This window comes from Heliangelus exortis, chromosome 2 (genome assembly GCF_036169615.1).
Source record: "Heliangelus exortis chromosome 2, bHelExo1.hap1, whole genome shotgun sequence".
Lineage (NCBI taxonomy): Eukaryota > Metazoa > Chordata > Aves > Apodiformes > Trochilidae > Heliangelus > Heliangelus exortis.
This window is the reverse complement of record NC_092423.1, coordinates 114,757,273-114,778,168: the sequence shown is the minus strand read 5'-3', so window position 1 is coordinate 114,778,168 and position 20,896 is coordinate 114,757,273. Positions and strand designations below refer to the sequence as shown.

The 20,896-nt window shown below is 37.3% G+C and overlaps 1 protein-coding gene across 21 annotated transcripts in view; it reads left to right on the top strand.

The window, feature by feature from the left end:
• ASPH (aspartate beta-hydroxylase) overlaps window positions 1–20,896 on the top strand; it is a 105,438-nt gene that overhangs the window by 64,433 nt on the left and 20,109 nt on the right. For all 21 annotated transcript variants that reach the window (XM_071737631.1, XM_071737633.1, XM_071737626.1 and 18 more), the window contains 7 exons: window positions 3,063–3,148; window positions 5,139–5,225; window positions 8,310–8,460; window positions 9,622–9,758; window positions 15,456–15,554; window positions 16,192–16,281; window positions 19,267–19,404. In XM_071737631.1, the coding sequence (XP_071593732.1) occupies window positions 3,063–3,148; window positions 5,139–5,225; window positions 8,310–8,460; window positions 9,622–9,758; window positions 15,456–15,554; window positions 16,192–16,281; window positions 19,267–19,404 (788 nt within the window). The remainder of the gene's footprint in view (window positions 1–3,062; window positions 3,149–5,138; window positions 5,226–8,309; window positions 8,461–9,621; window positions 9,759–15,455; window positions 15,555–16,191; window positions 16,282–19,266; window positions 19,405–20,896) is intronic.

The window sequence follows — 20,896 nt, the reverse complement described above, 5'->3', positions numbered from 1 at the left end:
TTATTTTTCAACATTTACAACAATTTACAATTCATTTTTTTTTGAAACATTTTTACAATTCATTTTTAAAACATTTCAAACATTTTTACAATAATTTATAAAGTAGACGCTTCGGGCCCCGCGGGACACTCAGCTAAGAGCATCGAGGGGGCGCCGGATAAACATTTTTCAATAAATATAAACACTTCGGGCCCCGCAGGACACTCAGCTAAGAGCATCGAGGGGGCGCCGGATAAACGTTTAATTATTTTCATTATTTTTATTTTTTCTTAGCCTTTATGGAGGGAAAGTTCAGGCTCTTACCGGCCTTTTTTGCTTTGGTCTTTATTATCAGCAGGAGATGAGGTCTCATGAGCACCAGCTCAGCTTTCGCTGGTACTCGCCACCTTGGAATGCCTGGCCACGCAGAGACTTCTCCGAGCATTCGGCGCACCAGTCTTATCGCGTGTCCCTAGGGCCCCGTTTTCAGGACCGCACTATCGCGTGTCCCTGGGGGCTCCGTTTCAGGACCGCGTTGTGTGTCCCTGGGAGGCTCCGTTTCAGGACCGCATTATCGCGTGTCCCTGGGAGGCTCCGTTTCAGGGGCCGCACTGACTTGATGCGCACTCAGAGCTCCGCTTCAGCTTCAGCATTCCTCGGGCTTGAGTTCCACGCGCCAACTTGCTGCGCCTTTCGAGCCTCATTCTTCTCTCCCGCCTGGCTCGCCATACCGGGCTGTTGTATCTTGCCGTGCTGGGCTTCTATTTGAGCTTCTACACGCCGCCTTCCGCATTTAAGCTAGGCCTCGTGGAGCTTGTTCCCGTGGTTCCGTTTTTGGAGCTCTTTTTCTTAGAGCGTCCTGCACCACTGTGGTGTCTCCATTTGACGTGGTTGCGTATTTCGAAGCTCTTTTTATCGCCTTTCGCATTTAAGCCAGGCTTTGTAGAGCTTCCCGCACCAACGTGGTCGTGTAGAGCTTCTTTTTTACCTCAGCATTTACGGCTTGCTCTTGTTGCCCGCATTCTCCACCAGATGTTGCGGCAAGCCTTCTTTCTTTCGGGGACTCAGTTCTTCTCCGGGAGCTCTTTCCTGCTGTTCCTCTCCTCAGGCGTCTTCATCTGCTTCTGACCCTGCTTCTGGGAGCATGCCTTTTACCTTGCCCTTCAGCCCCGCCCATTTCCGGCTGGGGCAGGCCCTAATTAGTGGGCACACCTGGGCTTAAGCTCCCAGTTCATTATCAGTGACACCTGAGGACTTGTGGTCTTCTCTACAATAAAGTGAGCTATTTGGTTGTTTATCCTGAGGAAGCTGTAAACTCCTGCATGTCAGTTTTTTCTTTCTTAACTTCTTGGTAGCTAATGCCTTGGAAAATTACAGTCCCTTCTGTTATAAGAAGGATCAGCAGGGATATTATAATCCTAATTAACTGCTTCTTTAGTACTGTTCCTTTATAGATCTTTAATACATTTTTATATTAAAAGCTTCATACAACCTTTGTGAATAAATAAATGGAATTTAGTAGGGTAGCTTCAATCCTGTCCTAAAAAGCAATAGGGTCTTCTTAACTGTGTGGTGAAGCTGCAGAATGGCTTATAAAGGTAATGTGAGAAAAACTATCTCTGTACAGAGATGTCCAAGTTCAGTATTGAAAATGACAGTAAAACTTTTACACAGAAAGAACCAAAGGTAGTCAAGGGGTAGTTTTTTCTCTCATACAGAAGCAGCTCAGACTCATGAGATCCTCTAATGCTTGGATGGGGTTGGTGTTCACTTAGCATTAACCAAGGCATTGGTCTTTCTCTGAGGTTTAATGTAGACCAATGATTTCTCTGCCTAAAGTTCAGTGTAGGATCAGAGCCTTTAGAGAGAAAGTAGCATTTAATGAATGATGAGCACAGCTGCTTCTAGCATGTGGTGGCTCTTGTCAGTCTTGAACAGTGCACCTGAGGACATGGGAAGCAAAATAAAGCATGACTAGTTACAATACCTTGTTATCCAAAATATTTGCTACAGCACTGCAACAGTCTTGTGACGTTAAGCTGTATGGTGTTTGAGTTTAGCTTTACACATACCAATTACATCATTCCCTGTTTAAACTTCTGCAAAGAACATAATAATTTTACTCGGACTTACTGCCCATGGAGGGGAAAAAAAAAGTAGTGCATAATTTAAGGTAAATTTATGTGCTGCTAATTACAGATACGCATGGCTAGGAGATACAGGTATCAGCCAATATATATTTCTCTTCCTTGTGTCAGAAAAATTGGGTTTTTTTTTCTAATGAAGTGCAAAAGCAAAGTTTAACTATAGTGAATGTGGAGAAAAGCAATTATCTGCTGCCACATCCTCAGCAATGTATTTGAACTATTTTAACATCCGCTGTGCTTAGTTCTGACAAATAGACATTAAGAGGGAACTGCTCTGATGTAAATATCTGTTTAAATTCACAAAATTTGCTTTTAATGCAATTTACACAATGTACTTCAAGGGTGGTTTGCTATCTGCTAGGGTGCTGCTGCCCTGCTACTGTGTGGCAGGTTGCTAAGCTGTGGAGACCTGATCCTTGTAAGAGATCTTGTTGTGGCATTTTAGCTTGAACCTGTATTCAGCAGGATGCTGGACTACAGGACTTTTGGTGTCCCTCCTACCCCAAGTGACTGTGATTTCAATCAACTGTTTTAGTTGCTGTAGACAAATAAGTAGACATATATAGGCACAACTTGAGAAATTACTAACATCATATTTTTCAGAATACCATATAAACGTGGAAAAATAACAGTTCTCTTTGTTCTTCCATGTTATTTGAAGTATTTGGAAAGAAAAACATCTTTGACTAAATGAGATGAAAAAGACTTTATCAAAGAACTTGACTGAAAAGTTATTCAGTTTGAATGACTGGAGATTGCTTTTTGATACAGGAGTTTGTGATTGTAGTAAGTTAGAAATCAATTGCTTTTCAGTATACTTTGAAACTGCTTCATTTGAAAATCATGCCCTTTAGCAGCTAGTTAAAGGTTACTCCAAGCAATTTTTCTGAGATACAAAAGAAGTAATGAACTGTGTTGGTTTTAAATCTCTTGTAGCTAAAAAGAAGAAGCCAAAGCTCTTAAACAAGTTTGATAAGACCATTAAAGCTGAACTGGATGCTGCAGAAAAACTACGTAAAAAAGTAAGTTTTGAATGTTTCACTCAGGACTGTAGACAATGGACAAAACTGAATAAAATAAGAATTGGAAAAAGGGAGAATTACTTTTAAATTACTTTCTGTGAGATTAAGTTTTTAAAATGAAATATTCAGTCCCTCTTTGTCCTTATAGCTCCACTTCTGCTGGATAGTTTATCTTAATTTAAAGTCATAAGGGTACATCTGTTTATGCATTTTTGCTCATCTTTAACCTAGAAAATATTTTGCTTAACTGTTGAATTCCTGTCATCAAAATCTGCTTAAATACACACATGGTCTAAGGTTAATTCTGTCCTATCACTGTTGTCCATTTGAGTACTGGTGTCAACAGAGTACTGATATATACTATAGAGAAGTTAAATAATATAAGTGTGTTAATATGGATCCCACAGAAGGTATTCATATGCTTTGTGAGCACTGGGTGCAAATCTTTGTTGTAGGTATTGTTCCTGCTGGGATTCTGCATGTGTCTGGGAGCATCTCTGCTCCTGTACAGATGCTTACAGCACAAAGCACATGTTCCTACTTCTCACCAGTGGCAGCAAGACCTTAGGATCAGTCAGACAATGTTGGTACTTGTGATTATAACTTGACTATGAAAAACAAACAACAAACCCAGCAATGAAAAAAAATGCTTTGGTCATCTTCTCTGATAACTTCCAATATTTTTTTTTTATTTGAATGTCTCCAAAAACAAGACCTTTGCACAGATGTCCCTTTTCCACGTGTAAGTTTAAACACTGAAGGGAAGACCATGTGACTTAGTCTTAGCCTGTGTTAGAAATGAGAGACCTTATATCTCTCGGATGTAAATCTTATAAAAAGCTCTGATATACCTCACAGACAGTCTTAGTATGTGGAGAACCAACCCCCTTTAATTTTTGTTTGGATTTGAGATAGCTGAGCAATGGGATACATTATTTTCAGTACAGTGCAATAAAAAACACTTCAGTCATTGCAGGTGTAGGATTATTATTGATTTTCAGAAGTCTGACTGTGCAGTATTGGCTTTACATTGCCATCTATGCTGGCCCAGAGTCCTTGTAGGTCTGTGATGGGCTGAAGAGCTACTACATAAACATCACCAACCTCAGGCTACCACTGCTGCTGCTCTTCACTAGGAGCCTTATTTATTTGGGATAATACAGAAATCAAAAGCATTTTTATGCTGCTTGTTACCTAAAGAATTGGTTGAGCTGAGAAGGGCATAACAAACTTCTGACTCTCTTTTCCTGCCTGTGTCTCTTGGTGAGTTGTAGACAATCATTCTTGTCTTGTAGGAACCTGGATAAACTTAGTAACAAATAGGACACGTGCAATATTCAAGGATAGCAAGGCTGTTGTGTTTAGTGGTCCACACTATAAAGATGTAACAGTGGGAAGTGGCAGCAAGATTTGAGGCCAGATTTTGGCCACCCGTGCTTAGCTTCTATTTAGCAGTGCAGCTGGTTCTTATCAGCATCAATCATGAGAACATCACAGTTACTGAGGGACATGGTTGAGCAAAACATTAAGAGGAGACAGCCATGATCTATGCATGGGTCTATGATATTTCCCCTAGAAAAACTGTACTGTTCATCATATGAGGTATGCAGTGATGAGGTTTCCACATATGACTATGATTTCCTTTTTATTCTCTGTTGTATTTTGTTATTAGCAATTGATTCTTTACATTTCAGGCTATTGTAATCTCAGCATTTTTTCCAGTTGAAAAAGGCAGAGTAAAATAAGAACAGAGCTATTCATTTAAACCATGGAAAGGAGATAATATTGTTTCATAAATAATGACACCTAATTTTTCTTAATTAAGCAGGCAATCCCAACAAAAATGTGAGTGAAAACTGTTGATTCAGATTGTGGGGATTTTCTTGTTTTATCTTTATTTTTCAGTTGGGTAAACTAATATGTTACTAGGTCATTCACCCTTTGCCATTTTTATTATATAGAATTGCTAATAAATATCTCTGCTTTCCAGGGAAAAGTTGAAGAAGCTCTAAGGGCTTTTGAAGCATTAGTGAATCAATATCCACAGAGTCCTCGAGCAAGATATGGGAAAGCACAGGTACAAAAAAAAAAAAAAAAAAAAAAGCCATAAATCTTAAAAAGGATAAAATAAATCTTTTTTAATATTAGAGTTCTAAACCCCAGTCAGGCTTCATTTATAATTTTTTTGATGTTTCCTAAGGAAAAAAAAGAGTTATATGGTCTGTTGTATTGTATCTGATTCAGTCTTCTATCCTTCCCCAATTACTTTGGGAGCTTTTGTTTAACTTTAGTCTAGTGGGAAGTATTGTAAATAACAGAAAGAAAGATGCATCTTTCAGATGTCATGAAAACTGTCAGATGAATGGCAAAAGATAAATCCCATCCCAACGAATGCCCCCAGTTCAGGAGTAACAGACAGAATTTAACTGCTACATACTGTTTGCTGCAACTGATAAATCAACATGTCACTCAGCTGTGGGTTAAATGCTGCTTTTTGCATAGTGGGAATAGTGAAGGGGATTTGGGGTTTTTACATGGAGAATGGTAAAGAACACAAATTTTCATAGGCAAGGAGGGTTAATTAGCTTTTCCTTGTGGAATGAGTTCAGGTTCAGGTGTTACCTTCAAAAAAAAGAAAGCATGGGAAAAAAAGTTCTACATTTCACTCTTTAGAGACATGTTGGTATATTTCAGAAGAGGATAATCCTTGTATTTTCATAACTAGTAGGATAATCTCACTGCACTAGGTGTAATAAAGACTTGCTTGAACTCCTGTTAATCAGGACAATCAAAGTGTAACCCCTACTGTAGAAGGGAATTGTGCTGTTACACAATTAATGAGAAACTTGGAGTTACAATCAGTTTTTTGCTTGGTTACTAATAGTCATGCTAAAACTAAATCCATGATTATCCAAAAATTTGTCACCCAAGCACTTCCTACACAACAGACCAAATACCTCAGCACTCTACATGAGGGCTGCTCTGCTGAACTATTTGCTTTCTTACAGTAGGAGACCACTTTGGTTCACAGATGTGACAGACTTAACTGCTACCATATGCTTTTAATATTTACCTTTTTTATGAATCTACTGCTTATTTCTAAGAGAATAAGCTTCCTGCCTCCTGACTTCACTGCTTTTATGCAGGAGGGCAGATCACTGAAGCCAGCTGTGAAGCTCTTTCTCATTTGGAATTCCCCCCTAGTGTAACAATTTTGCTTGTCCCTTTACAACAATTTGTAGCCACAAACCACTACTTTAGTAACACTTGAAAAATCCTACAGGCCAAGATATGAAGTAAAAATTCACATACACTTCCTAGGAATGTATAAAAACAACTACAAACTCATTTCCATTTTCAGTGGCTTTTGTAGGCTTATACAGGTTTTTTGGCTGAATGTGACTGATAACAGTTTACTGAAACCAGCATGTGCAAGTTGAAGCTGTTTGAAGGAATGGGAAACTCAAGAGCTTCACTTGACAGATGGATTATTTTTAGGCTTTATATTTTAACACCATATTACTTTTAAATGGGTGTTTATACCAATACAACACGTTCAAATTTGCTGTCTCTCATCACTAACTAAAGAGGAAACTGCAGACAAGGGTAAGGATAAAGGCTGGGAGTTCACCACAAGAATGTATTTCTCCATTTTTCTGAAACATGAAACAGCATTACTTTATAATTTGTAGATTCAGTTTCTAGTAGGGCATGAGGGTTTGGTTTTTTTTCTGGATCTTTTAAAAGCTTTAGAAGGCAACTATTTTCACCAAAATTCTGCAAAAGGTTTCATAATTAGAAGTAGTTTTCAGAAATCTGAGCAATTCCCCATTTGGTTTCTGGAATTAGAGAATCACAGAATGTTTTAGGTTGGAATAGACTTCCAAATCACAACTACTGAACCATGTCCCTAAGGACCAGGTCCAAATGACTTTTATAAATGCCTCCAGGGATGGTGACTCCACCAATGTCCTGGGCAGGCACCCCGGTCCTGGAGCTACACTTAGGCCAGATGAAAAGATTTGGTAAAGAAATCATTAACACCATTAAGGCTGAAAAGAAGAGTAGGTAGATCCTGAGCTACCTGATGTGATTTCTAGCATCTGTAGTGGTGAATTTATGCAAAGTTCATGCTGACAATTTTTGCTTCTTGTTTATGTATCTTTTAATAATATTCTTTGCCCTGCAATTGTGTGTGTGGGGGGGGGGGGGGGGGAAAGAAAAAAAAAAGAAAAAAGGAAAAGCAATTTTTCTTGTGAATATACATGAGAAAAAATAAATAACCTCTTCAAAGAGATTTCTGAAATTATCTCTGAAACTAACTCAGTTTGAGTGACCATGTTGCTTGATATTTCTCATGCTCAATCTGAAAGTAATCTGAGGAGAAAAAGACAGAAAGAAGTGTAAAAAGAATCCAGATATTAACTATTTCCTACAAACATATGCAGTTGAAGCTGTTTCAATTAATGTGTGTGTTTGATAAAACAGTGAATTTAGATAGACTAGTAAGAGACAGGTGAAATCAGTAGCAGCTTCCTTTAGCTTCACTGAAGCTGTAATTTCCCAATAGAGACCTCATGTATCCTTTATTCTTCTCCAGAATTTAATGAACAAATTTAAGTTCTGAAAGCATTGTAGGGAAAAAATTCCATCAACATACAAAGGAGTGAAGTAAATTCCTAATTAGTTTTGAAAGAAAGACTGCAAATAAAGTTGTGAGAGAAATGTTTGTTGTTGTGTTTTGATCTCTTCAAAGCTTCTAGTGTGAGACTTAGTATGCAAATAGTCTGAGGGCAATAATGTACATTTTTTCCATATTATTAGAACAGATTGCTTGGTTTATTTCCAGAAGCAGAAATTATGTCTTCTGCAAATGTTAACCAAAAATCTATGCTTTAGTCTATGTTTTAGTTGCAAATTTTCTCATACTTAAGATTTCAAACAGTATGCAGGAAACAAGAATTTAATAGTGCATCTAATCTGCTTCAAGATAAAAACCAACCAAATAAGTTTTTCATTGTTATGCCAAAATTTATAACGGTCAAGGATAATTCTAAAATTATTCCCATGCTCCAACAAGTATTTATTTTGTCTTTCAAGAGAACGAATTTAAATTTAAGACAAATGTAACGTTTTCTAATGGTTTTGTGATTCTTTCTAGTCAGAAGATGACTTAGCTGAGAAAATGAGAAGTAATGAGATGCTGCAAAAAGCCATCAACACCTATGATGAGGTGGTTACTTTGCCAAATGTCCCGTCAGATCTCATAAAACTGAGCTTGAAACGAGAAGCAGACAGGCAGCAGTTTCTTGGTAAGATTTAAGGATGGTATAAAAACTGTTGAATTTGTATGAGCAAGACTTTGAAAAGATCACTGAGGACTTAAAAGTGACAATTCAATTGACTTTTCAGTAGGATTTGTGTTCCTAATCTCTTAAATGAGAAATGTGAAAAAATGAAAAAATATGTCTGAAAAATAATTTGAAATTATTTAATATTTTTATTGTATATGTTAATATTTTAGTGTATATAATCTTTTTCTAGGGAATTAGTGTATATAATGTCTTGTATGATAAGAGTGCCTGTAGACAACAGTGCACCATAGGTGCTATGATAAGAGGTGGTCAAGAAAAACTTTATTGACAGAGAATGAAGGAAATGTTCTTCTTTTTCTACTGAAGCTTGAGAAATCATGAGGAAATGAATGGCACACGCTGAGTAAACATACCCAGAATAAACTCCATAACTGTAGAGAAGGATGAAGCAGAACTCAAGGGTAACATCTGAAAGCTTAGGTCTCAGCTCTGCAATTTATAGAAATGTTGGTTAGAATGTGAGGCAGTCACCTTTGCTGGAGAAAAGAGTTCTGTTCCTGTGGGCTGGATTTTAATATCAACTTGTTTTGATCTTAGCTTTTCTCAGCAAGGCCTCATCTAGGAAACTGAGGAACATACGTAATTTTAAGCACAGAAAGCATGATAAATTTCATGATCATTATATAGTGGAGCCATTGCTTAACACTAAAAATGTGTTTAGTTTCCTAATCAATTAAGTCCGAGTTTATTTTGATGTGTTTGCTTACTTTGTTGAACACTGTGACAACGTCTATGTGTGACTGAGCAGCCAAACCTTAATGTTGCTGCTACACTGTGAAGGGCTCTCCACTAGAGGCTACCATAACACTGTGTGATGCAGGCTCACTGTGATTTTCTGAACTATTCTTTGTACTGCTACACACCCGGTGACAACCAAGCAGCTGAATCTACTCCTATCCCCACAACTGTTTGTTGGTCGGTTTGGGTTTGTTCGGGTTTTTTTGTTTTTTTTGTTTTTTTTTTCAAGTTTTGCTTCTTGATCTTTGTGTGGAAGTGGAACACCTGGCTCAGATCTGTGTTACTTTAGATGTTGTGTAAGCATCTTACTACTGTTACCCATATCTGTAGTTGTAATTAAGTCTTGTTCCACCGAATTAGGTCGCATGAGAGGTTCCCTGATTACTCTACAGAAATTAGTTCAGCTGTTTCCCAGTGATACTTCATTCAAGAATGACCTTGGTGTTGGCTACCTCTTGATAGGAGATAACAGCAATGCCAAGAAAGTGTATGAAGAGGTGAGCTTCCATTCCAGCCAAGGAAAAAAATTATTAGCGTTCATATGTTCATTCTAAAGATTGTCTGATTTTAATTTTTTTAGTTATTAAACATTTTGCATGTCTGTTTTTGAAAGGTTAATATAGATACAATTTTTTTCTGGTGCAGAAAATATAAATACAATTTTTTTCTTAATTATCTTCTAATTTTATTTCATATTTCCTAATACTGTTTTGCTTAGTGTTTTTCCTTGTAGACAGAAGAATGCAAATGTTTTTCAGATGCTTATTAATATTTGGTTTCTTATACCTTCTAATAAATGGGTCTGCAAATATACTGTTGACTCATATAGATATAATGTATAATTTAAAAGATATCTGCAAGACATGGAAAGTAGAAATAAGCTTGTTTCTTGAGAGATACACCATCTCAAACCATGTGATAAAGCAGTTCAGTACTCAACATAGTTAACCTTTTTTTTTTTCACTCTTTTTGTAGGCAGCCTAAATTCTGTTTTTCTTTCATGGACAGTTCACTGGATTTATATCACTGTCTTATGTATGGTCACCAAGCTGGGGGAAAGTTCACTGACAGGAACAGCCACTCTGCTCATGTGATCCAGAAACTGCATTAACATCTGGAAGCTCTCTGACAGATGTGGAGCTTGATGCCACTGGTAGGGCGCAAGCTGTCAGCCCCTGATCAGAGATGGTTTTGTTGATGTTGGTACACTTGTTGCAGTCCTTGGAGGTGTAGGATGGTAACCAGCTGGTTATGTAGACTAAGGACAAGTCAGCATGATTAGTACCACCTCAGGAGAATAAAGGCCCAGTCTTTTGGCCCCCACATCTGTGAGTCTGCAGTGAAATTCTTATCTCAGGTAGATTCTCAAAGAGAAGGAGAACATTCACCCACGTGGTTGCAAGCAGGAGCTGAACCCTGATAATTCCATTTCTCTGATAGTTTCAGATATTGCCAGAATAATGTTTGCTTTGCTGCTTTGCCTGCTTTGTAGGTCCCTCTGTAAAACGTTTCTGTTCAGTAATCTTTGGCCTGCTGTCAAAATTTGTCAGAGGTCTGGAAACGTCAGTTTTTAAAGATAGAATATATTGACTGAACCTGCTTCTCAAGCTGCAAGGAACTTGAAAAAAAAAACACTCTTCTGGGGCAAGATTTTCCTTTGCAATTTCTCAGTATTTTGCTGAAAACAATATAAATGTTCAAAATTCTTAATATCAATAGTCACAGGACTTTTTATAAATGGAAGAAGATAATGAGTTTGCTATATAATTACTTTGATAATGACTTTGATATATTTCAGAAAAAGTATATACTTTTCTGATTAAGAACATACACAAAATATGAACTGGTCTGCTTTTAATATATTATTTCCCATGCTTCTATAGACCTTATTCAGTGTAATTATTATTTTTGGCTATTCACTAGCCACTGAAATAGAATAGATCATAGTGATGTTCCCTTGTAAAAGAGCAATAAATAAATACCTTTTAGAAGGAGTCAGATTTTTTTTCCCCATATCATTTGGTTTTTTTCCATATTCTGGCTATTCCTCAGGCTGAATTACAACACAGTAATGTAATTTTTTTTTCTTTATAGTTCAGGATAAATTTACATGAGGAATTTTGAGAAAGGAAACAGCCAAAGAAAGGGGGAAAATCTCATGTGAACCTGCTTTTACTCTTGGTTATACTGAAGGCTTTATACATTATTTTGAGCAGCTGGCTTCAGGGCCTTATGTTCTGCTCATGACTGCTTCACTCAGCTGTTGCAGTGCATGTTTGGAAAGTGATTGACATATGGTTTGGAGCTCCTACCATAGGTGCTAGTCCTCTGTGCATAGTCAATGGAGGGGCAAACTGTGAAGAACAGTTCTGGGAACCTCCAGGGGACATCTTCCTCTTCCAGTGATTTTTGAAAAACTTGGGAAAGCTCTGTAATGTGATTAAATCCTTCTCAGCAGTGAAGGATAAATTAGTAATTTGATAGGAAATTGTAAGAAAGCACAGACAATAATATGAACTTAGAGCTGCACAGCAGAATCCTCCAATACTCATGAATCCTGGATTCTGGTTTCCACTATAAGGATGTTCATACATTTTCTTCAGGTGTTCTTTAATGCAGAAGGCATGGACATCTAGGAAGAGGGACCAGAGCTCAGGACACATCCTCAAGAGAACATATCCCTCATTTGACTAAAGGCTCAGCTTTCTGCTGATTCCCCTCTGGTCCCATTCTTGTCTTCATGGCTGTCTCACTTCTTGTGTGGTACTTTCTTCTGCTTCTCAAGCAAGTTCCCAAACAGTGGAACACTGTTGTGTGCAGGAGAATCTGGGCTCCAAATTTCCCATTTCATGGGAATCTGCTAGATTCTTGGGGAAAAGGTACCTTTGTTTCTTCCTGCTCTAATATTCTGATCTTTTAACTGAGTGTTACCAGTTTGTGCTAAGCATGGGCTGAGCACATGTAACCAATTGGACTTTTCACAGGCACTGTCCCCCCTACTTTAGGATTGCAGTATATACTATTTCAGACTAGCTTAATGTAGTTAAGCTTAATGTAGATGTTCCATCATCTCCAAGAAACTGAGTAGATGCCCACGGAATCCTAGTGAATGAAAACTTTATGCTTTATATCTAATAGTCAGCTTACTTATTTTCTATTCTTGTCATTTTTTTGTGTAATCAGCTTTTAAAAACCAATCAAAGTTGTTCTGAAATTATTTTCCCCAGATTTGTTATGTCTTGGCCGCTGTTAAAGTGTTATAGTCACATTTTTATTTCCAAAGTCTTAAATATTCTGTGTTCCTTCTTTTAGCTACGGAAGCAGTGTATATAAACATTGAACTTCAGATCAAGAGTTTTGTATGTTCAGCTGTAGAGTGGTGTAGTTTAACTTTACACTTTTCTATCATGCATTTACACCAGACTCTGTGATGAATGACAAATGGAAAATGGCATCCCATTAGGATTTCAATTTTGCTTGTATGGAAGTGTTTTATTTTCAACATTACACTTAGAGACACAGAAACATAACATTAAAAGCAGTCCTAGTAGAATTCAGAGGTACTTCTTTTGTTTGCAAAGCACAGCAGACTATAATAAAATACAGTGGAAGAGAATTTTGTAAGAGCAGTTACTCAGCTAATAGGACTTTTTTCTGTCTGCCATGCTGAGGCACGGCTCAGTGCAGCATTACACAAGCAGACACAAGCCAGCTCTGATTGAGCTCTCAGGTACCAAAAGCAGAATATCCACATTAGCACAGTGCTCTGCCCTGGCTAATTAGCCACTGATAGCCCCAGAGGTTAATTTCTAGATTCATGAATAATATTTAATGGGTTATGAGCAGTTTAGTGAAACTTATTTCTAAACATAATTAATATTGCATGCGGCAACAGCAACAGAGTAATACAATTTACATTAAATACTTCCAATGTAATTTCTGCTGATTATATCTCTTCACTTCTCTTTAGGGGCTCTGAATGTAGATCATGCCTTAATGCAACTCGGCATAGTTTAAATGAACTGCAGTACAGAAGCTCTATTCTGTCTTAATTCATCAGATAGCTTTATCCTATGGTTAAAGGAACTGTAGCAAAATTATATGGCTAATAAATATTTCTGTCAGTCATTTTATTTTACCCCACAGGTACAGATTATTGAATCACAATGGTTATACACAGAATGCTGTGGTCAAAAGGCAGTAAGGTGCATAAGGTAGTAGCATATTTTTATACTAAGGATCAAGCTCATCCTTATTATGAATTGTCAGGTTGACTTTTTGATAATAATGTGTCATAATATGGACTTCAGACAGATTCTCACATTTATTGTTACTTCCAAGTCGATCTCTTCTGCAAAAACAAGTGAAATGCTGCTGTTTTTAACTCACAACATTTGATACCCACATTGCACTGATTTTGGTTTTGCTTAAATGTAGCTTTTATGTAATAAGGTTTGAGAAAGCTGAGAAATTGGCCCAGAGGACTTGTTATGGTTGTGCTTGTAATTATTTTGATTGAAAAATTAGGTTAGACGTGACTGGAGAAGGCAGAGGAAAATGGCTATAATGTATGCAGACACTTTTACCCGTGGCATAAGTTTTGTAGTTTCAAAAATGGATTTAGGCAAGAGAATTTGCTCATCTGTCCATTGTTTTGTATCTAGCAGCTATGACAGACACTCAGCTGTTGCCAGCCTCTTCCAGGCTCCTGTGATGGTCCTCACAAACTGAGCATCTGTCCTGATAAGACAGTCCACACTGATTTTAAGAGAGGAGAGAAGAGATGCAATACAGATAAACTTGATCATGTAATTTGTCTCACATAATGCTACAAATCATAGAATGCCAGATTGGCAGGGACCTCCAGTATCATGTGGTCCAGCACTGCTAGGTAGAACATGGTTTAGATGCAATGACCCAAGCTGATTTTTAAAAATGTCCAGTTTGGGGGAATCTGCCACATCCCTGGGGAGATTATTCTTATTTCCAATGGTTCTCACAATTAAAAATTTTCTTATGATGTCCAGTTGGCATCTCCCCAGGAGTAAGTTGCAACCAATACCCCTCATCTTTGCTATGTTAATATATTGATCATAGCAACATGGATCTGGAAAGTAGACCAAGACACTCTAATTTTCTCCTTGTCTGAGGCAGACCAAATTAACCTACATTATCTCAGCAATATTGGGGATCTGTTTCAGCACCCAGGCCATCAAGCTTCACACCTCCTTTCCCTGAAGCACTCCCCAGTACACTGATCCTTTCTTAAAGCTGACCCTGTAATCGCAGATCTTTCTCTTGCACGGTCCCCATGAAATATCCAACTCCAGATATTTGTCTATATTTCTTTTTTTCCTGCAAAATTAAGTCATGTTATAGCTCAGACATTGTTTGAATCTTATTGAGCATACAAAATATTTTATGTTGTTTCAACATGCTAGGTCTCAATCAGAGTGCACCACTTGATTAAACAATAATATCCATCACCTTCTAGTGTGAAAGCAAATTGAATCACTACTGCATCAGACCTTGTATTACCATCTGATAGCTTTCTTTTGGCTAAGGAAGTGTAAGCTCTTCCAGAGAGTGCTTCAGCTCATCAGAGTGCTGGGAATGGCCTTTGCATTCCCAGGGTCTGGGCGGTCCCGTTCTGTGCTGCAGAAATTACTTTACAGAACCTTTCTGAATTTTTACTTTCTCACTGTGCTTTGCAGCATACTATTTTCTTTTGCCAAGACCAGTTTGCCACCAGTATAAACCCTTCTATTCAGGTGTATTTCTATACTATGCTTCCCATGACTGCTGTAGACCTGCTCAAAAGCAGCTGCTTTCCTTCAGATTAGTCAAACCTGGGATGTGTACCTTAAGTGTTAATGAATGGTGTCAATTCTGTAATGTACCATGCTGTAACTGAAGAAAGAGACAGGAGAAAGTTGTGCTATAAAAAAAAAAATAATGCAGTTCAGAGCTTCCAGTTGGAATAATTTTACTTTGGAGACTTTGTAATAGATTTTTCTGGAGAAGCAAAAAATTGAATGGAGAAGACAAAGTACAGCCAAATCAAGAATTTATCTGAAAGTCAGAGGTGGAAGAAAATGAAAATGTCACTGAATCACTAAATAGTAATGCGTACACAGGTTTGGTATTTTTCATAGATCCATACATGAGTATTTAATTAATTTACTCTCAAACAGGTTCTAAGCATCTCTCCTAATGATGGCTTTGCAAAAGTACATTATGGCTTCATCCTGAAAGCAGAAAACAAGATAGCAGAGAGCATACCCTACCTGAAGGTATTTTTCTTTTCTCACCTACAGTAAATATTTTAACTGTAAAAAATAAAATTGAGTTGTATAAAACTCAGTGTCAAGCTAGAAGTGCACTAATCACAGTTGAAGATACACACTTGAATTAAAATGCTGTATCATTGTCTGTTAACTGGACACTGAAACTCATCTATTGTTAAGCATCAAGTATTTTTTTTTATTATTGTTTAAACCAAAGTACACAGCTGTCAACCTCAAATTGTTTTCAGTTTGTTAGTATCTTGCAAATTTAAGGTTCTTGAAAAGTCTAAAGAGGGCTTACATATACACCTGAGTGTTTGGGAAGAAATACCACAAAATAAAAAATTCTGCTTCCTAAAATGCTTGTGTATATGGGGTCAGGGGCAAGTGTCCATCACTGAATACATCTCTGTCTTGGAGGGACTGAGGGCAGAGGTCATGGAATTTGGAAAACTTGTAGCATTTCTTAATGGCTTCTTACTGAGTGTTGTATTGGTTCGACCTATGTTCCAGGTTACATGGGGGTTATATTTTATAGCCAGTTTCATAACCTTGGATAGAATTGGCAAGCTACTTGCAGCAATGAAATGAAGCCTTTTAGAAGTCCCGTTGAAGTTTCTTTTGTACTTTTTTGGTTTCTTAGGAAGGACTGGAGTCTGGTGACCCTGGCACAAATGATGGGCGCTTTTATTTTCATCTGGGTGATGCTCTGCAGAGAATGGGAGACGAAGAGGTACACATTTAACATATTCTTTCTTTAAAGGCTGAACCTCTGATAGACTGCAAAATCCTCTAATGGGCTGTTCATGTTGAAAAAATGAGTAGTCCTATTGCAATAACAATCCAGCCATATGTATGTAAAGGTCAAGATGAGCAACAGCAAAAAATCTATTGGTGTGGCAATAGAATCTCTTAACAGTCATTGCTTTAGAAGTAGCCAAACTTTTGAAGCTTGCATGGGGCATTTTAAACCAAGAGACCCACCATTTACAAAACTTCAGTCAAGGTGAATCATAGAATCATAGAATTGGCTGGGTTGGAAGGGACCTCAGAGGTCACCAAGTCCAACCCTTGATCCACTACCACTGCAGTTACCAGACCATGGCACTAAGTGCCACATCCAGTCTCTTTTTAAATATCTCCAGGGACGGAGAATCCACCACTTCCCGGGGCAGCCCATTCCAATGCTTGATCACCCTCTCGATAAAGAAATTCTTTCTAATGTCCAACCTAAACCTCCCCCGGCACAACTTATGATCGTGCCCTCTTGTCTTGCTAAATTTTTTTTTTTTTTTTTGTCCCGTCAGGACCCGGCACCCTCATCCCCTGCATGCGCAGCATGTTTCTGGAGTTTTAGTTTGCTTTCTGCTCCTACCTCTTACAACAAAGATTTTAATCAGAGTTAAGAAAAAAAAAAATTTAAAAATATTACTCGTATATCACTGTATAGAAGTTTTCTCATACCTCTTTTAGAACAGTGTTTTGTAAACCTTGTAAAACTCCCTTCTTTCCCAAAGGTGTAACATCCCAGTCCCCAGGATAATTATGTGTAAATTCATATGGAGTGAATGGTCAAATTTTCTGTAGAAAAAGTTTTAATCAATGGCAAATTAACTTCTTGGTGTAGAGGAGGCTTTTAAATTTTTCAGAGGAAGGTTCACTGTTAAGCTAATTTTTTCTTACTGACCTTGCTAGACTTTATTCAAGGAAACAGATCAATATTTAAAGAACATGTGAAATTGCTCTCACTGAAGGCTTTTTGAAGGTAGATATTAATCTATTAGAGCTAAATTAGGAATTATGAATGTGGTTTTAGTAAGTGTTAAGGAAACAGTGTTGAGTATGCCCTTTCCAACTACAGTTTGATAAAGTGCCAAATTGCCTTAAAAAAAAAAAAAAAAAAATTAGAACTGTGGAAGGCATTATGGAATGAAGTGCAGAATGTATAAACTGAGTGCATCTCAAACAATTACGTTTCTGGAAAAGAACCTGTACTGTTGTAGCTCTTCCTGACTGGTGCAGTGGTCACTATTTAGCCTTGATGCTGCCAAGATCTGGATGTGAAAAGAAAAGCTTCTCATGGAAACTGACAACTGGAAGGGGTGAGCAAAGCAACCTTACCCTATTTCATGCTGTCAAAGGCAGCTTCTCATATCACAATTCTTCTAGTAGATGAGGATTAACAGTATTGTACATTGTGATCATAGCTGATGGATCATAAAGAGCTACAGTGTTCATACTCATCAGTCAGAGGCTGAAACAAGTAATTCATCCCTCTTAGTGTCTGGGCTAGCTTCAGACATTGCAAATGAATGCAGGCAGGCAGCATGAACCATTTATTGATATCCCACTGCTATTCCAACTTACATCTTGGAGAACAATTGTTATAATTCATAATATTTCAGTTTCAGAGACTTAACCAAGGTAACATCAAAATTTAAAAATATACTGTGTGTTTCCCAAAGGTAGTACATATATTTTTTTTTATATTCATTTTTTGACCCATACACAATTTCACAAAGTTTCTCTGGGGAAAAAAATAATATTATATGTTGTCTGGTGTTATTCTATTCATCCATACTGGTTTTCTGTGCTTCAGATAAATGCCGTAAGGCAACATTCTATTGCAGCCTTTCCTCTGTAATTTAAGAGAGTTATGAAGGTCAGAGACCACATTTTTAAAAGCTCAAAGAAAATGTACAGACTCTCAAAACATAATATATGGTTACAATACAGAGACATAATTAAAAATTTGAAGAAAAACCGATGCAAAGTCATTTCTTATCTTCTATCTGAGATTAAAAAACTCTCTAAGATGACACCTGGAAATCCTGTCATATCCTTTTTCTGTTGTTGTTGTTGTTGTTTGGGGGTTTTTTTGGGTTTTTTTTTTTTGGTGTCTAAAATACTGCAGCTGGAGCAGCAATTCAGGGCAGGAAGTAGGCAGCTTTTATATGTAGCCCTCTCTGTTATGGTCCATCACACTACTCATGCTGGATTTTTTCTCTCAAAGTATCCCATTTTCTTTCTTTGCAGGACTTTGTTTGCTGCTATACAGTAGTAAAGAAAGTTGTAGAAAGGGAGAGAAAGGTCTAGTATTAGCCTCAGTAGGTTTTGAAATAAAGGGAAGGGGCAAGAAAAATTCAAAGCATTTAGCTCAGTTCTGGTGTGGCAACAAATATTTGAAGAAACCCGAGTGCATGTATATTAATTAGGTAAATCTGTGAAAATTTAAATCCACTAAGTCAGCATTGTTTTCATTATCACAGCACCTCCACTGGTAGAAGAGGGCAGTCAGCTTTAACTCAGGTTAGGTAGAGGATTGAAACAGAGAGGAAAAAAAAGGTTGACCAAAATAACAATCAATTGGATCTCCCTGGTCCAAGGACAAGGCCTTGCATTTACTGACCCAAGTTTAATGTGAAGGATTGTGAGAAGGTTACCCTATTATACTGATGCTGGGTAGGGCAGCCTTGGCTAACTGGTGATTTCGGGGTTGTTAGTTGGGGTTTTGTGGGTTTGCTTGGTTTTGTGTTCTTTGTTTGCTTGTATTTTTTCCCCTTGAAGTGCTTGTTACTACATTGCATTAGAAAAACAGCCCTGGCATTCAAAGACAAAGTCTGTTAGCAAACAAGAACAAAAAAAAAGAACATTGTTTTTTTATTCTGTGGAAGTTTGGCTGTTATGAATGTGGATACTAATAAGTGCAATCTTTTAGGCATACAAGTGGTATGAACTTGGATACCAAAGAGGTCACTTTGCATCGGTTTGGCAGCGCTCACTCTACAATGTTAAGGGGCTAAAAGCTCAGCCATGGTGGACAGCAAGGGAAACTGGTTATACAGAACTAGTAAAGGTAAGTCAGTTTGTTTCCTTATAATTTTATTTTTTTTTTTTTTTTTTTTTTTTTTTTTTTTTTTTTAGTAGCAGCTATAATCTAGGGTGTTGAGCAGAGAAAAATTCAAATCTATGAAGTCTGAGTCACTGTCTGAGTACTAGATCCTGGTCTCAGACTAAGCAGAAGATTTAAGTGAGATACTATAAAAGGAGCTCAGGTATTTTCAAAGTTGAGGATGGGGACAGGATGGGCTAAATTATTGATAAATGCAACATTTGCATGATAGACAACTGTAATGTGTTGAGTGCAAAATGACATCAAACTTTGGTGATGTCTGGGACACCCACTGTGAATTTTTAATTAGTCAGGAAAAGGCTGTGTCCCTCATCCCTTGTGTATTATCTGGTGACTTCTTTGGAAGCTTCTAATTGCATAAGAGAAACAAGTGTAGACTCCTGGAGATGGATTTAGCTACAGATAGCAATTTAGGATTAAAGTTCTTTTTTTAGTGAATGCAAGACAAGTCATCTGGTTATTATTTATAGTAATAGTTTGTGCTTCCAAAATAGTCTAATTTTTATTACTTTAGTTCTAAGTATTATAATCATAATTCCTAAAATAAGAAGTAAAATTAAAAAGAGAGGAAGAACCTTTTCTTTCTTCTACATTTTAATTATTAGTATGTGGCTTAGCAACATTATTGTGCATAAATAGTTTAAAAACACACATATTTATTTTGAAGAGACAAGTTCTTTCAGAATAGTTGTTTCGTTGTACTTAATTGCATAACATGTTAAAAACCTACTGTGAAGGGATGATTTTTTCTTTTAAAAAAGGAAGAATGAAATTTGAAAAGTAAGATTACTCCTTGTTATGATTTTGATGACAGCATAAATAAGGCCAGAAAACTTAGGTTAAAGTGTGATTCTTCAGTGTAATCTCATTTCACACACAAAAAGCCTGAATAGTTTTATGGAGTGGCATTTGGGAAAATTTGCCAAACAAAAAAAGGAAGGAAATATATACATATATAAAAATATATATTTTTTTTACATTTTAAAGCTATCTTCAATGATGTTTTACAGTCTCTTACATGTAAAACATGAAATTCCTTTGTCAAAGAAGGCGAAAGTCCCTTCACCCTTAGCACAAGGAAACAAGTCAGCTTGATCAAATGATCAAAGAATTCTGTTTCCTGTTATAAAATGGCCAGGGCTCCACCTTGAGGGGGATTTTTCAGATGGATCAGACTGTATTTGGAGGGCTTTGTTCTGGTCAGCATCCTGTGTGGCTCCTGGAAGAGCCATTCAGAAGACCAACAAGGACAGAAATTCACCCCTAACCTCCACAGCACAGTTGCCTCTGTGCAATCCACTCCTACCTCTTCAGCCCAATAATTTTGTGTGTTTGGGGTTTTTTAGATGTTTTATTAATGATAAATTGTGGCTGCTAATTTACTTATATAGCTATCATAATGTTAGGGTGGTAGGATTTGTATTCTTCAAGATGG